This window comes from Onychostruthus taczanowskii, unplaced genomic scaffold, assembly GCF_017590055.1.
Source record: "Onychostruthus taczanowskii isolate IOZ18803 unplaced genomic scaffold, ASM1759005v1 scaffold1, whole genome shotgun sequence".
NCBI lineage: Eukaryota > Metazoa > Chordata > Aves > Passeriformes > Passeridae > Onychostruthus > Onychostruthus taczanowskii.
In genome coordinates, this window is record NW_024496525.1 from 18,716,029 (window position 1) to 18,733,857 (window position 17,829).

The following is a 17,829-nucleotide window of genomic DNA, read 5'->3' on the forward strand; positions in this document are numbered from 1 at the left end:
AACTTTAGATGTCAGCAATATGTAACAGCAATGATCAACCTGACAGTTATAGCAGAGTTTTTCAAAAGTGACTTTTGGATTTAGGTCTTGGGACCTTCATCTGCCATGCCACAGCCTGATTATTCTGTGTACTGAGTGTCTAAAATTCTTTCTAATGGCAATGGGTAGTGTAAAAGGTCTTACAGCTCTCAGTATTAAAGCCCAAAATATCTTGTACTAGCCAGCCCAAATCAGAGGGCAAAAATAAAATTTTTCATTGTTTATCAGGTAATTTTTTGATCTGAGATCCGATTCAACTAGATGAAGGACCAGAAGCCAGCAGGCAGTTGAGGATGTGTTTCCATGCTGGAGCTCAGCCTGTCAGATACTCTTTTCTCCCTCTTCATTTGTAGGTCTTCATCTGTAGATATCAAAGTGCTTTAAAGCACTGTGTTAAGTATTGTTATCTCTGGTTTTTTAAAGCTGAGGGATATGCAGCTGTGCCAAAGTGACAAGCCAGACTTCACACAGGACAGTAGCTCCACTGAGGAAAATGGCTAATCGTCATGAGTCTTTGCCCAGTGCTTCATCAGACCCCTCTCCAGCGAACACAGTAGTTTTTTGTAAAACTCCTTGACTAAATCCTGCCAGCTTAGACACAAAGGGCACTGACATGAGATGAATTAAGCATGCAGTAGGATTTGGCCAAAAGAGAGGAAATTACTGTATCTTCCTATATAATCAATAGCTTAAATTGAATGAGACCTTGGCTCTGATCTGGTGGGTCCTTGCCTTGATTTGGGATAGCTCCTCTTGTTGAACTAACTTTCTTTACCCCAGTAACAGCAGCAGCTGCAGCGCGGTGTAGACATGCCTAAACTAGCTTAAACAGTTCAGGTACTCCTAGCCACTGAGCCAAAGAACCATGGAGTTCAGCATGGGCTTGGTGCCTGAGGATTTTATCCTGCTCTTTGAGTTTAGCATTTCTTTACCATCTCAGCTCAAGCAAGCCTTGCAATATGTTGAAGAGAAGGCTGGTGGGTCCGGTACCCTGTCTGCACTAGTACTTTTTCTGGCAGAGGGGAACGTGGTGTTAGGGCTGATTGTAGGAGATGTAGCCAAAGACAGCAGTGTCATGAAATCTGTTTTGCCTCTCCCTGCCTACTATTCTCCCTCTGCTTCCCCACTCTTCCAATGGTCTTCATCATTAGCTGCCTTGCCTTTGATGCCATTTGTTATGAAGCTCCCTAGTCACTAAGGCTCTACTGGAGATAATGAATACCTATGAGCCGGGGAAGGCTTGGAGAAACAGCTGCCTGCTGGAAATGTCACTGGCCTTGCCTGACTGTGGCTCTAACAGGAGAATCTGTAGGGACTAAGTATGGGAAAATCCAGGACCATTCCCCCTGTGTCAGGTAAAAAGGACCAGACCAGCTTTTGTGATCTCTCAAGTCACTCTCCGGATGGTGGGCTCCCAGCTCAGCCTCTGTAAGAGCTTTGTTGATATTTGTAACTCATCACTTTCTCCTGGAAGCCAAGGACTTAAGCAGAAAAGAGGGTTCAGGTCCTTGAGAGCTAAGTAACTTCTGCTGAGTCAATAGGGAGGTACCATTACTGCCCTCAGTTTTATTTGCAGGAATAGCCTCATCAAATAGTGTTTGTGGGCAGAGACCCTAAGTAGACTGCCGAGCTGTTAAATTGCCAACCTTCCCACTGGTTTATTCTGCAGCAGAAATACAAGCATGCCTGGACCAACCCACAGAACTCAGCTCTGAACTCTTCTCTCATTTTGTCAGAATTCCCAGCTTGTTTTGAAGATGGAATTTATTTTTGTTAAATTGCAAAAGAGTTGGATGCAGTCTGCTAGTTGTGTTTTGCCTCTCCTTCTTTGTGCAGTGAATTTTGTTCATTCACTTTACATGCCTCAAGTTGCTGTAATGCTGCTGGGAAAGTAATTGCCTTGCACTTTCTCTTTCTGATGCCCACGGGTGACTGTGGGGGACTCCTCCCTGGGCACAGTGCAGAGTTAAAAGCCCAGCTTTTGCTGCCTTGCTTAAGACCTGGTTATTTCTTTCTTTCTTTCTTTTTTTTTTTTTTTTTTTTTTTTTTTTTTTTTTTTTTTTTTTTTTTTTTTTTTTTTTTTTTTTTTTTTGTCAGCTGCCTGTTATATCAATCACAGAGCTGGGATCTATTTATAGGTTGGGACTCGGAGTACTGTGTCCTAGTCACAAAGAGAGGCAGAGACGCAGAGGGGACTGTCGGCTGGTGCAGGCAGAACCAAAAGATATTTAATCAGCAATTAGAAACACCTGAGGGCAAGGGAAATTCTACTCCAGCCTCGAGCCTCATCTCTCAGCCTGCAGCATGTAAGTAGTGAACTTCTATCTTATATTTCGTTTATGGGCTTGTGTTTTGTTTCTTCTTTTTTTTTTTTTTTTTTAATCCAAGCATTGCTCTGCACAAATCCTTTTATCTGGTCTAAAAATTATGGCAGCATCTCGATACAGTTAAAGGTAATATTTTTTTTGATTTTCACTCTGTCAAAGGAAGGTCAATGCGACCCACAAGGAGAGGAGTTGGTTCAGAACTTTGTAGAAATCAGGCAGTTTCACTATTTGAGTGTGGCTTTTTCCTCTGGAAATAAGTAAATGAAAGTTTGAGTGGAACAGTTTTGTTTTGGGAACAGAAACAGTCAGGTTTGCTGGCATTCCAAAAAGGTCAATGTATAACGTAACTCTGCTTAAGGGCTTACCAAGGACAGGTGCTATTTATCCCATGCTGGTAAAGGCAAACCTGGGAACTTTAGCAGTCCTGTCTTAAAAGAACCAAGTGACAACCTTCCCTCTCTTAAAAAACCCAAAACCCAATACCCCCCCAGCTGCATATCAAATCTTTTCTTATCAGACACATGCAATGAAATTTTGCTTTTACTAAAGGCATTTAGAATTAAGCAGTTGATGTTTCTTTAATTTTAAAAGTCCCAAAGCAACTGAAGAATCTTCAATGACAAAAGAGGGGTGCAAGACTTTGCAAAGTTGGCACAGTGACAAACAAAAAAGGAACTTACTCTCTCATCACCAACGAGGTGTTTGCTTTAAAGCGGCCAAGATGTAAAATGTTCGAACAATTATATAATTTTGGAGTATTTTTATTAACAGAAATTTGAAGAGAGGGAGAAGAATAATTAGTCAGAAAATTTTTTATTAATAGCTTTTAGTAGAAGTATGAAGATAGGGAGAAAAATAATGACTCTGATTTTTTTTGTTAATAGCTTTTAGTGTAATAGTTTTTGTCAAAATAGAAGAGGTTTTTCTTGTTTCATATTTTTGCTTCAGAGGTTTGTGTTACATCTTTTTGCAAAATTTAGGGTTAATATTTATTTCTAAGCACAGGAAAATAGCCTTGTTGTGTCTAGCCCTCAAAACCTTAATATTACAATTTTAATTTTGGTATGTCAAGTTTTTAGCATAAATATCTCACTACATATATGTTCTAGAAAACTTTTTTTATTCCCAAAATATACCATTTTTGAAGGTAACAACAAATAAAATGAAGCTGAACTCAAAATAATTTGTAGGAAAAAATTTCTAATAGAAACAGAATAATAAAACCAGAGCTGCCTCGCAATTAAAACATCAGATTTTGAGGAATAATTGATAGATTAATTTATTGGATTGACTTTAGAAGGGTGACAAATAGGCTTCTTCTTTAGTTTTTTATTTTCCATTTCTTCAGTGTACATTTTTTAATAGAGCATTTAGCTTAAGTACTAGGAATAAAAAAATATTGAGTACATATTAATGCTTTCTAAGTTTTTAACTATCTATATGAACACTCCATCATTCAGCTAGAATTCTGATATAAGGAAGGCTTTTAGGAGGATCTAGATAAACCAGGTGAATTAATATGCCCAAGTAATGCCCCAAAAGATCATTACAACACATTGCCTGCTAGGAACCCTTTTTCTCACAAATAAAACTGTGATCGTTGTCATCATATGAAGCTTCATTTTGATTATTAAAGCTTTTTGCTTTACTTAAAAATGAACATATTTAAATTATTTAAGTCCTTTTCTGTTTGTTTTGCCGTGATATTACATTTATTGCTTCTCTGTAATAATGCAATGTTATTTTGTGATAAAAGAACCAGGTTTTTCTGAAAAGCATTAAAGGACTAAAATTGCTGACTCTGTAACCAGCAAAGAATCCATCATATAGCTGGTCTGAGGTCCCACTAAGAATTCAAAACCAAGAGACATTGCTGAAAAAAAAAAACCTGAATTATTTTCTTCACTACACAAAACCAATATTAGCATGACTATGATTGGAAATTACTGCAAAAACCCCCTCCCCCCTCCCCCGCCCTCATTTACCATACATTTTCACAGAAATCTGAGAAATCAAAGTTTTCCAAGTATAAAGCTATAAAAGGTTCAGTCTTAAGAATTTATTTGGGCTATTCTATAGTTGTGTCCACATAATTGCTGGACTTTGTTCTTCCCTTTCAACCACACGTGAGTATTTTGCCCTGTTACCTGCCATATCTTGTTATTACTGCTTTGGAAAAAAAAAAAAAACCAAGCACCTACTGTCCCTTGGGATAATGATCGATGCTTTATAGGAATGCTTTTATTTGGAGGGAAGGAGTTACCTGTGGTTAAAGGGAAGACCAATGTATTATGTAGCAGAAAGGGTTTGTTATTTAGTTTCTGCTTCACTAATGATTCACATTTTGTGGACTAAGCACCTATCAACCTCTGAACTGTCTTACTGTACATATGCTATTGCATGGTGGTTTTTTTCATTCCTTAAAAAACCCAACAAACATCTTTTGTTTTATCCCAGTTTATTTGTTTCTTTGACTGCAAAGTAATGATTGACATACAGATTCTCTTTCCACGCCTCTCCTTTCATAGCTGAGTATGACATCTCTTGGGAATTATAAATAAAACCTGTGCCAAATCTGCTGCACAGGTGTCTGGAGTACAGCATGCTCAGGTGCCTCACTCTAAATCCCTGAGAATATGAAGTAAACACAAGCAGAATAAAAATACTCTGCCTGAAACAATTCTGTGTTTTGTGGGGCCTTCTGTATAAACCCCCCAAAGCCAGCAGCCAGTTATTAAAGACTGTGTGGCTTTCTCACACTCTTACCTTTTTTATCGCTTTACCTGTACATCTGTCCATCTATTTCTCATCTATTTTTACATTTCATTATGCTGTGCTTGCTCTCCAGCTCTCTTCTTTTCCTTTCCTGAAGACACATTTCTATCTGGCACAGAAAATAAACTCAGATTGCGGGTAGTTATGTTAATCTAATTCAATCCTCTGTGGGCTAGGAGTGAAATTCTAATAGTGGAGCTGTTGAGGGCTTTTTTGTTAATGGCTTGGGGATTACATTGAGTTAAAGGCTCATTTCCTAATCAAACAGAGAGGGAGAGAGTGACTCCGAATATTTATGAGTCTCCCAGCGAGAGTTAAACATTGAACTCCAAAAGCAGGATTTCAGTGCTGCAAGAAAGAGTTAAAACCCCTCAGGGCTGCTGTGGAGAGGGAAAAAAAAGAGGAAACCAGTTAAGCCATCAGCATTTTCAACTGCTGTATAACTTCAGTTTGAGAGAAAATAATCATCTCACAGAGCTAAAATGGAAACTGTAGCAAGATATTTAAAACAAAGTCAAGTGATGCTTCAAAAAGGCTCTTCTTCAGTGAAGCAGGATGCATGCAGTGCATGCAGCCGCCTAACAGAAACTCCAAATAAATACTCCTCTAAATGAGAAGGATTGGAGGGTGGGTCGCCTTTTTATTATTAATGCCTGGAAGACACAATTTAATTTTTTAATGCTTTTTATTTTTGTTTCTACTTAACTCTCGGGTCACCTTTTCTTTAAAAAAGAAAAAAAATAGAAAGAAAGTATGGATGGGTCAATTTCAAAATTGTCCTGTTTCTGCTCTGTAGACTGGTACCTTTTGAGGCATTTTTTCTGTCCTTCAGTTTAGCTGGAGTCTTGTATCAAATAGTCTAGTTGAAGAACTGTATTTGCTGTGGCAGGAATGATTGACCAAATTAATGCCTGATGGCCTTTGTGATGAGTTCATCACACATGCGTGGGCAGCTTGAGCAGCGCTTGCTGTTGCTGCAGAGATCAGGCCTGCCTGCCTGCAGCAAGCCCAGGACTTGCCAAGGGCTCATGTGTTGTGAACTAGCCAGCAGTAAGCTTTTCTGCTCCGAGCCAGGACTCAGAAAATTTGTCTGCAGCAGGTGAACTGCACAAAATCAAGACTGTGCCATGATCCTGCCTCTTTTCTGAAAAGAGGTCTTGGAAAGGAATGAGGATAGAAACCTGTTGTTTTCTGACACGTGGCCAAGTCATATCTCTGTGTTCCTCAGTTTCCCTGTTTGGAAAATGATATGTGACTGCCATCAAAATAACTCCAAGACCTGCAAAGAACAATCCTATATAAATCCCACGTGGCTGATTTGCCCGTGGGAAAAACTGTGAATCACTGACATAGGTGCATAGTTGAAAACAACAGGGTTTGTGTTGGGAACAAGAGTTGCCCCCCTTCACTTTATTGTTGTTGTTGTTTGGTAGGGGTTTTGGTTTGTTTGGTCGCAGGTTTTTTTAATGCATTTTGTACTAGCCACCAATAAGGTTTTCTGATTTTGGCATAACTAGGAAATAGAAGACTAATTTACTTCTCGAGTAACATTCAGAGGCGTTGTCCTATACACTAGGTCTGAGGTTAGTCTTAGTGACCCTTGCTGAGATGAAGCTCCAGGTTTATTGCCCAAAAGTGGTAAATCCTGGCTAAAAAAGTAAGTCACTCTTTCGTCTGGAGCCATGTGTATCAGTGGTCGTCCTGTATGCACCAAACTTGGCATTTTTACTGACAGGTCTATCTGGATGTAGCACCTTGAGGTAAGATTTGGCATCTTGCCCTAGTTTTAAAATTATTTAAAACTGCGACCTGATGAGAATGCCTGAGGCCCCTTTCTCTTTGTGCTCTGTGCCTGGACCTGCTGAGGAGAGCACCATCAGCTAGAATGTACTTTATTAAATGCATTTGAAATACATATTAATTGTGTTCTTTCCCTCTAATCACTGGAATATACAGCAGATCACTTTGAAACAAAAGCTTTCTGTGGCTGAACTGAAAATTGTGTAACATTTTTTTTCCTGCCTTCTCTTTCCTGTCACAGTTTCCTTTTTTTTTTGCCTCAATCTTTTCCTCTCCTGCACTATTCTGCTGTGGCCAGTTTATACTTATATTTTCCCTGCTGACCTTTCAGGCAAAATACACTTCCTTCTCCTCTTTTTGTTCTTTCCAGTGCTATGCTGATTCTTATTAATGACTTGCTTCTGTTTACCCTGAAGGTGGCTGCATTTCAGTGAGGCTTTGCCTGGCATATATACATTTTATGAAGAACTGGGAAACTGAAAAGTGTTCTTCAACTTTCCCAAGAAAGCTACTGTGTTCTTGCATGCTACAGCTACTTAAAAAAAATATAGTAGTATAGAAATGTCAAGGAAGGAAATACTGCAGGTCTAAAACTTTAAAACACATAGTTTAGTTGACATTATGTCTTCAAAGTAACAACAGTTCTAAAGTCCCAGCACTCTTGAAAATATCTACAAGAAGTGCTGCACCTTTAGGGGAAATTACTTTTTTTGGAGGGATGAATCTTGCAACTAAATCTTGCTGTTTGGATACTGGAGAGCATATACCCAGCATATATGAGAAGGAAGCATAAGTGGCTATTTTTATTCATTAAGGAGTTGCTGCCCTTTCCTTTCCCTCAGCCATGTGAGATGCGAATGATCCTGCTCACAAGAGTTTCACGCTGCTCTCAGAATGGATTCTCTTTTTCTGAGTAATTGTGTTTGCTGGATCAGCAGGAAATGTACTCCACAAGTTCTTCCCCAGTCTTCTGTGATCACCTCTTTGTAGTAGGCCTGAACAAACGACTGGTAGCCATGTACTAAAACAGGCATTTAATTCACATCCCCCTAAAGCTCACAGGACCTAGAGGGTAACTTTCTGGGTGAGAAGAGGGTATGTCTGTCACCAGGCTTGCCTTTCTTTTTGTTTGCTTTTTTATTAATCCTTAGGCTTCCCCCCCCCCCCCCCCCCCCCCCCCGGCAGATTTTTTCTACTTCTTCCCTTTAAATCAGAAATTCTTTCCTGTTGGATCGGGTCCCCATGGCCTGGTATAGGGGGTTCCAGCCTTTCCCTGTTGGGGATGTCAACTCAAGTAGATTGGTGAAGAGCTCATGTGAATAGGATTTTCTCAGTGATACTTTTTTTGATCTACACTCTGTAGCACTGAGCGTGTGGTGATGCTCAAGTTATAAATATTGGTGAATGCTATCTTTGCATGGGAGAGGGAGACAAGGATTTTCTGAGTGCAGCATTGGCTAGGAAGAGATTACTTGCATCAGCATAGTCTCCAATGCTCAGAAAGAAATTCAAGGAGCCTATCTCAAGTCCCACTGCTTTTTAGGTGGAAACTGCTGTGTACAGCTTTAAGCGCGTTCATGCCAGTCTTTAGACCAAGCTGTTTGCATCACTGCTGTTCTTCCATTCTAGCTCTAACAGGCTCCCTGTTCAGTTAAGGTGAGCCTCTTCACTGATGAGATGTCTTTTACCCATCTCTTAACTGGGTTCCCGCTTCCCCAGTCTTGATTTTCTGTGAAGAATTGCATGATCTCAGCAAAATGCTTTGTGTTACCTCAGGCTCTGAGTATGGTCCTGTTTTGCCTCCCATAATCTCAATTCTCTTTTTCACATTGCAGATAATTGCATGATTCTTCCATTCTTCCTGAGCTTTCTTCCCATCCTTCTTACTCTTTTTTTGCTACATAGGATTGAACCTCACTTTTCTGTGGCTCTAGATAGGCTCTGCTCTTGTGGCTCTCTGTAATGACTGCTCATGCCATCTACTGCCTATGCAGCCCTTTCTGCATGAGTGAGTGTCAGCTGGTGCTCTGCCTTATACTCCCTGCACAGAGAAGTAGTTGGAGATAGAGAGCTACAGTTTCTTTGCGCTCTCTGTCCTGTACAAAGAAATCAGTTGTGAGGATGCCTCTATGTGCTCCAAGTATTTCTAGACATGTTACTACTGTGCTGAAGTGATGGGCCATACCTCTTCATAATACCATGTTGACCTGGATACAGCAGTTCTAGCTCTGTAATCTCTCCTGGCACATGGGTTTGGAAAATGTATATTTAAGGAGGACAGAATTAATGGGGCTGCTGCTATGTTTGTGAAGAGTTAAATGATGGGGGATGAGAGTCACAGCTTCTCCTGGGGAATAAGGACTAGCCAGAAGAATTGATTGTCTTGGCTTATTGATCCTTCAGGAAACAGCACTGAAGTGATAATGCTGTTCCTGCCACTTTGAGGCACTTTGTACCAGCAACAACCTCTGTTTACCTAGGATAGTGCAAAGGAAGAACTGCACTGTTGCTAACTCATTCCAGAAAAAACCCATGCCAGACATGTTGAGTTTGCCACTTGTCTGTCTGCTCCCAGGGAGAGGTGGGTGAGCAGAGGTAGCTCAGAACATGTTTGTATTTTATAGTGCTTAATGGAGACTGGCTGCAAATGGTAGCTAGTGAAATGCCATGCTGAGTCTTTGCTGGCAGTGTCTTGGTCTGAAGCATTAGTAGGGCCATCATCTTTGAGGTCCTTTCCAAACCAAACTGTTGTGTGATTCTACCATGTTTCAGGCTGTCATGTCACAGGATATCCATCTCTCCCATCCCTTTCCTTCCCTTCTCCTTTCTGGTCAATTTGCAGTTACCACTCAGTTGGGCTTGCTTGACCCACTTGTTGAACCAGGGTGGTCCAAGTGCTGTTTTTGCTGCGATCCCAATGCCACCTCCTAGCCAGGAGCCAGCCCACTTGTGTGGGCTGATGGGAAGTGGATGATGAAACATCCCACCTCCTTTGCACTGAAGCACCAAACGTGCCCTGAGAAGTCAGGTATATTTTCTGGCCTCAGGGGGGCAGAAGGAGAAACACCCACCTGCTGCAGGGGCTGCTGGAGGAGCGGTGCTTTCAGCTACTCAGCTACACCTCCCCTGTGGGTGCACAGAACTTGTTCAAGGAGCACAGCACTGCAGAATGTCAGCTCTGAGCAAGCAGTTGATGAACTGGGCTGGCTCACACTGTTAGCTGGACCACTGCTGGTAACTACAAGTTTTGGGCTCTCACCTGTAGAAATAAATGAGCAGATTGCTCATGATGCTCCCTATGTCCTTTTGTCTCTGCTTTGTACTTCAACAGGCTTTGCACCATTTCTCTTTTTGGATGTGCTGTGTTTTGAGGAATCTCAGGCAGGTCTCTGCAGCTTCCCATAGCAAGGTCAGAAGACCAAGAATCTTGGGGCCACTTGGAGAACATTGCAAAACCTTGCACAAAGCTAGGAGGGCCAAAAGGCTATTGTGAAACACTTCTTTGTTGAGTCAGGCCAGCTTATATATAGAGATATGCAAATAAAATACAGAGCCATTTAATTACCCTATATATAATTCCTATACTTCATCCTCTTTGATGTTGCCAACAACTTTATTGCAGCACTTGATGTTTGACTTTATGTCTCAACCATGTGAAACAAGATTATGAGAAAAATTGCAGGTTTTTTTTAAGAAAGTGTCTATACCACAAGATTTCAGGGAACAACTAAAAAGTAATGCCAGCTATGCTCTTTTAAAAAAAAGATATGGTATTAATAACCACCAATGCATAATAGAATATATAATTATGTTTCTTTTGGGACTTGATCAGTAGCTGAACATTCAAGGCTCAAAATAATGAATTTAATATAGTATGCAACATCATATGTTATGTAATGTAAAATTATTATCTACTTAATAAATCTCATGCTGTGACTGTTCTACTTCTTCTTAACTAGCTCTCAGACTATAGTGATGAGTTCTACTGGCAGCTTTGGATGTTGCTTCTGTTTTGCTCTTGTTGTTTGCATCATGACACATTCCCTACAGCTGGGGCTGCTGCATTTAGCCATGAGACAGCTTCTGTCTGAAAGAGCTTCCAATTTGATTCAAAACAAGAGACTGCTAGGGGTAGAGTCAGTCAGGAAGTCCTGTGGCTAGAGGAAAGATGAGGGCAACTGAGACAGGAATTTGTGGTAATATATTGCTGAAAGTGTGGCTTCTTGGGAGTGCAGGTGACTTCGCTGATACAGACATACCAAAAAGAGCATAGGCCTGTATTTTCCTGTGTAACACTTGTCTAATTCTTTGCTTTGCAAAATTATCACTTCCACTTTCTTAGCTAAGAAGAGAGCTCTGCTACATGTTCTCAGTATATTTACATACATGTGTCTTTTTCCTTACTTTTTTCAATGAGGGAGTAGTCTTTCTCTTTATAAAGAAGCGCTTTAAATAAAACAAATAAAATACCATATCACATAAAATTAGCCTTGGGTTTTTTTTCTGTGCCATTCAGTGACCAAGTTATGAATGGATTCAAAAAGATATCCCCATAAAGGCATTTATTGGACATATGGACTCAATAGTGGCAAGTACATGTTATGGTCTAGAGAGAACTGCCTAAGCCACAGGCTGCCAGCATACTGGTTATGAGGTCTGCAAAGGCCCAACAAGGTTAAGAACAGGGGAAAACCTCTCCTTTCTTATAGTCTTTCCCTGAGCACATGTTAGTGTTTGATATCAGAGGTAGAATATTAGGTTTGATATCAGAGGGACAAAGTGACATCTTAACTTGACCTGGTGTAGCTCTGCTAATAACTTTTCTTGCAACTGAATCCAGTGTTGTCACTTTTTGCAGTTAGTTGTTTACATGATACTCTTTTACAGATATGTAGAATCTACATTTTGGGATATCCAATCTTGCTTACCCTGAATGTTTTTCTCCTGCTATAGGAAGTGTTTCTAAAGCTGCTAAAGTCCCTAGGATAGAAAAGCTACACCAATTTAAAAGTGGCAGTGAAGAGAAGATTGCAGCCATGGAGCAAGACTGAGCTAAGCAGAAACTATTCTTCCTGAATTTACCCTTTCTGTATGGTACTGTGTTCCTTCCCACTGACTGCATGGTTCTTGAGGTAACATTTTCAGGGCAGAAGTTAGGCTCAAAGGGAAAGAGGCAGTGGGCTGTAGGACCCTTTCAGGTGTTTATGTTCAAGGCCACATTATACAGCACCTGGAAGTTTGTTTCCATGTATCACATCCTTTGCTCTATAATGCTGAGTTCTGCAGAAGGTTTAGTCACCTGATAGCTTTTGGTTTGGTGGCGTGTTGAGGCAGAGGAGCTTTGCATTGCTGTATCATCAGCTGGCAAAGGTTTCTTGAAGCAAATGGTCACTACCTTAGAACAGCCAGCAGGGCCCTTGTCTTGCTGGTACTTGTTACTTGTAATTTGTCAATAGCTTCTGGCTTCCACTTTCCCATCTGTGAGTGAGAGGGAATGACATGCCCTCTATAACTTCTTTCTGCAGTGCAGCACATGGGAACCCCTTCCCAGGTTTTACCTGACAGAGGAGGAAATTGGAGAAGAAGATATTTTGCTTTTAAGATGAGAGTACAGTGTGAGAAAGAGGAAGGACCATCTTGCACTCAGTGGTTATATGGTGGAGCATGCTTCTTGTACAACACCTATCCTGTGAGCCCAGAGTACTGAAGATGTGCCCTCTTATTTGCTGAAAACTGTGGGGTTTTTTTCCCCCCGCAAGATTTCTTGGGCCTTTACCAAAGCTGCCATCTGTAAATTTGTAATTGTAAACCTATGTAAGCTTGGAAGCTCATGTAGTCTCATGTAATTTTGCCGCTGTATGTTTTCAGTAAGACGTGAAATGACTTCAGGCTTCTGAGCACATTTACTTTCATGGGCCAGAATTCACCTCTGTGGTGAGAGGACAGCTGTGCATTACTTTTTGGGAGCTAGAAGAGGCCAGGCAAGGGACAGCAGTGCTTCCTATCCTGCTTCACATGTAGATTGTAATCTTTTGCATATTTCGGTACTTTGCACTGCTAGGTACTGATGTGCATGGGAATCAACCCAAAATCTTTCACACTGAAATCCTGATAAGCCCTCAGACCTGGAGAACTTGTGACAGGTCTGAAGTGTTGGGGAACCATGCTAGGTTTAGCTCTTTCAACCCACCCAGAAATATTCCAAACTTATTTTTTTTTGGAGCCCATCAATAATGTGGGGCAATTATGTGACTATGAAAAATGATTTGATATTGTACAAACATCTTTTTGTATCATTTTCTATTTAAAAGTGGAGCTAAGCAGGAATCTATGCTGCTGCTTTCCCATTCATCTGGGAAACGCTGCAACTTTAGTAAAGGCACATTTCTGTGGAGAGGACTTGAGCTGCTAATTTGACTGTAGGAGTTTATTTCTGGAATGCAGCAGTGTTTCACCAACGGAGCAGCTGTCCTGGAAACACTTACACATGGGGTCATTTTCCTCTCTGTGTGTAATCAACAAAGCCACCCCAGTTAATCTGAATCCTTTTAAGTCTCCTAAACTAGACCATAGGGAGTGCACAGAGATCTATAGGACTCTGACCTCCTTCACTTCCTTCTCCTATCATTAGGGAAGAAAAAATAGTCCCATACTTAAATGTCCCTTAAAGGGGAAGCCTAAAACCTCCTCCAAGCATGGAAAACTGTTTCTTACCAGTAACATACCACTCATTTGGTGGGGAGGTGTTGGTGTGCGTTTTGTGATAGTAGCTACAAATATCCTAAGTTTACCAAATATTCCAGGTTGTGAGATCACAACAGTCAGAGGTGGAAAAGCTTCTTGGGTTATTCCATTCTTTTTGTACTCTTCAATTTGCTTTCTTTCACTCCTGGGATGACAGTTGTGCAGGTAAATTCCTTCTACTACAATAGAAATTTTCATGGTTACACAGTTGAAACAATTTTCTAATTTTTTTTTCTCCCTTGTTCTCTCATGTTTTCCAGTTCCTTCCTCACTGTTTACACTCTTTGATACGTTTTGGGTTTAAGTCCTGTCTCTAAATGCTTTTTGCCTCCAGTAGACTCTATAGGGTTGTTTTTTTGCTCCCTGCTACAACCTTGCATCAGTCTCTGGAGCTGCTGTATAATCTTTACTGTGGTTCTATTAAGAACGTTTTACTTTTTGAGTTTAGTGACTCCTTTCTCTGTTTTAAACCTATCTTCAAGGACAGTCAAAGGTGGCAGCTCTTTGTGTGTAGGGGGACATTCTGTCTCAAAACTGGACAGGGACCTTCTCAAGAGGCTACCACCTGGCAAGTCCTGCCTGTGTGGTCCGGGCCAGCCTTGCTGCAGCCCAAATGGGTGCAGCACTGGAGCTCTATAAGGGAAGTCTGCATCTGCCAGGATTCAGGGATTGCTTCTTCAGTCAGGTGCTTGAAACTGAGACCACAAATTACTTTGATGGTTGCTGTCTCCTCTTCCCCCAAGCTGTGCTAGTGTAGCTTTTCAGATTATTAAGTATGACTTGGGCTTCCTAAAAATTAACTGTATCATCAAGGACTTTTGCTCCTTGTTGTTTCAGAAAGTGATTTCAAAAGACACCTCACTGAATTCAGCCAGAGTATTTAATAGTTTCATGTCATAGTAAACAAAACTCTAAAAAATATTCAATAAATATAAAGTATATTTTTCTAAGTTCTCTGCCTTTCCTGATGAGGTGAACATAATTTGTCCTAGGTCATCCTTATGAAAAGATAGAATCCAGAAGGATGAGAAGGCTGGTGTGATCCCTTTAGAGAAAAGGCAATTTAGCTTTTCCTTGCTGAGAGCCAAGGGGCAGTAAGTTGTAGTAGGAAAGCAAGGTTGATTATTGAGAGATGTTGCAGAGGGAACAGGTGATCAGTTTTTGAACAGAGCCTGCAATGATGTAAATCAGAGGGAGCTGCAGAACAACAGTGTGTGCCTTTGAGAAGCCTTCAGTAGGCAATAAAGTACTAAATGAGCATGTAATGGAGAAGGATAGAACACTGTTTCCCCCAATACTATGAAAGTCTGAATGAAATTATGGTTTTGTTTTATCTGTTAAAACTAGAGCCATGTTTAGTTAGCCAGAATATGTGAGGACTCTCTTGTTTGTGAGCTTGTGTTACAGCAGATTTCTCAGCTTGACTTCAATGCATCCACGCTGAAAATGAGTACTGTAGTAGTGTAAGCAAACCTTGATACAAGGCAAATATATTGGGCTTGACTGATTTACAAGCAGATCTTTTCATCCTTTTGTAACCATGATGTGATGAATTTATAGTATTTTTTCCTCATTGGCAACTTGCTCTATGAAGATTGAACTAAATTTCAAAACAGTAAAGGAGATTTTAAAAAAATTAAGTCTCATTTTCTTCACCTCTAACCAACCCAAAGATTATTGGATTTAAGACATGGACAAATTTAACTGACCACTTTTCCTGTTTAAGATTTGTGCACTGCACAACATTTGCCTTTAGCCTTTACACGTTCTTTGTATATGCTATATACTTTCTGGTAGATAAAGCATATGTACTCTGGCAAAAATGTGTAATTTTTCATAGCAGGGTTACTGTAATGTATAAGAAATTGCCTTAGGAAAGCCATGTATGACTTGTCTCAATCTAAGCTTATTGGGAACAAACAAGTACTGGACAAACAGCTCAAACACTTAGTGAACAGCTCAGGCAAAGCAGAAGCTGTCTTGGAACACTTGTCTTGTTTTCTGCAACTCTTAGAGAACCACGAGGACTCTCAACAGATTTTAAGGCAGACCCATGCCACTCATGCTTTAGACCTAACTGCATTAAAATCTAAAGTCCACCTAGCAACTCCTGCACTTGTCTGGGCAGTATCTCAACATCAACATCTTCTAGAGAGACATGAGACAAGGTTTCTAGAGAAACCTTGATTTAGAGACATTGTGATAGAATAACCAGCATGCCTCATGACAAGTGGTCCCTATGGCTAGTTCTGGCTGTTTAAAAATGCCTTTACAGCTAAGTGAAATTTGTCTAGTTTCAGATACCAAGAATAATCTTGTCTTATATTCTTTTAAAGCTAGATTAAAGAACTTTCTATGATTAATTTTCCCCCCACTTACAATTAGATCAGGTCAACCCTTAGCCTATTCTTGGAATTAAATTTATTATGCTTCTCAGATCTGTCATTGGATAGGTTTTGTTTCAAGCAGGTATTAGATGACAGCACCATGCATTTCAGTTCAGTAACTTATGTCTTTCAATCTCATTCTGTCTCAACCATGTCATCATTTATCTACAGAAATGGAGACATTTTCCAAGAAAAATACCCCATATATGAATGCTTTTAAGAAACCTTTGACATCACTAATGGTTTCACAACTTTTCCAACTACTGCATGCCATGTGCCATGTACAGGTATTTGTGTTCAGCTGGACTGCCAATAATCCTGCATGTGGTCAGTTTGAATTAAGACAACCTTTTGGAATTTTTAACCTAGACCAGCTCCTCAATCTGAGCTGTACAAACACATGTGCTAACACAAAGGAGGAGGCAGGACAAATGTGGCTCTGTTGAGAAGGATGGTACGACCTCTGCTTTCTGCAACAGAAATGCATTAAAGAGCTTAAGTAGAGGGACTTCATTTTTCTATAATTGAATTTGTAAAAGTTAAACTTCTAAAGGAAACAAATAGGCAGGAACAATGTAGTTTTATGCTCTGTGAATGTAGCACATATTTGTGTCAAATTAAGAGAAAATCTACACTTCTGCAGAGGGCAGGAAGGGATGTGATTCGTTGGTAATTTAAAATACAAAATCTTACACTTGAATCCACTAGACAAAGAAATTCAATACACTCCAAAGCCTTTGGGGTTCGTCCATACTCTGTGGCAGAATGTGGTTGTGTTGCTTCAGGAAGAATTTGGGGAAGAAATCCTGGTTTGGGTGCTTTTATGTTCATATTTCCCAGCTTTACACAGGAATGAACATTAAGAATGCAGTTACTTCAAGGAAGTTTGGCTCTGAAAGAGAGTGAGTTGTACATGAGGACAGAGCCAGTAGTGTGTTACTAAGGGCATAATAGAATCATTCTAAGACAGAATGGGCTTTCTTCTGTCTTTCAGGATTTTACAACATTTGATAATTTCTTCCATCATGTCCCCCTGCCCTGCCTGCTATAATGCCATGAGAAGGCCACTTTCTTTCATCCCTCTGTGCTAGAATATTTAGGCTAGTCAAAATCAGACCCTGTGAATGGATGTAGTAATGAGGCCCATTCATCTGTCTCAAATACAGGTGGCCTGTCCATCCATAATTTTACCATGAGTTTTATTCCTTTTCTGTTAAATAAGAATTTGATTATCAAGAGTGCAATGGTAAGTGCTTTACTAAAGAATTTCTGCACCAATTGGTAGGTATATTGAATTGCTTGTACATTCAGTATAGCTGTATCCCTACCATGTAAAAGCTTAGGTTGTGAAATCAAGGTAAAGAGGCTTCATACATCACAGTAACAGCTGCTGCAGTGAAATATACCCTTCTTTGTACTTTCTCTGACTGTGATTGTTTGTGATATGGGCAATCCAGGACTTATGGAAATAGCTTCTCAGCTGGTGTAAACTGGTACAGCTGCAGTGAAAGCAAATGAGCTCTGCCACTGTACACCACGTTACTAGTTGGCTTCTGGTGTCACTAGGTGGATGTTTCCTTGCTTTTAAGTGGGCAGGTTTTATGCATGCAGTAGATAACTACAGGGTTTTCAGAAACCTAAAACAACCTTCAGCATGGTTTTAGCACAGGGCTTTACTTTCCGACTGCATACCTGCACGAGGGGAAATACTCCCATCAGATATGAGGAACACTGGTGAGAAGTGAGTGAGAGAGTCT

At 40.3% G+C, this 17,829-nt stretch overlaps 1 protein-coding gene across 3 annotated transcripts in view; it reads left to right on the plus strand.

Annotated features, from left to right (window-relative positions):
- Positions 1-2,211: 2,211 nt before the first annotated feature.
- The window catches only part of ESRRB (estrogen related receptor beta), a 127,072-nt gene continuing 111,454 nt past the window's right edge, over positions 2,212-17,829 (plus strand). For all 3 annotated transcript variants that reach the window (XM_041427608.1, XM_041427583.1, XM_041427599.1), the window contains exon 1: positions 2,212-2,345. Coding sequence is in view for 2 of the 3 variants with exons in the window: in XM_041427583.1 (XP_041283517.1) it covers positions 2,344-2,345 (2 nt within the window). In the remaining variant the exon portion in view is untranslated. The remainder of the gene's footprint in view (positions 2,346-17,829) is intronic.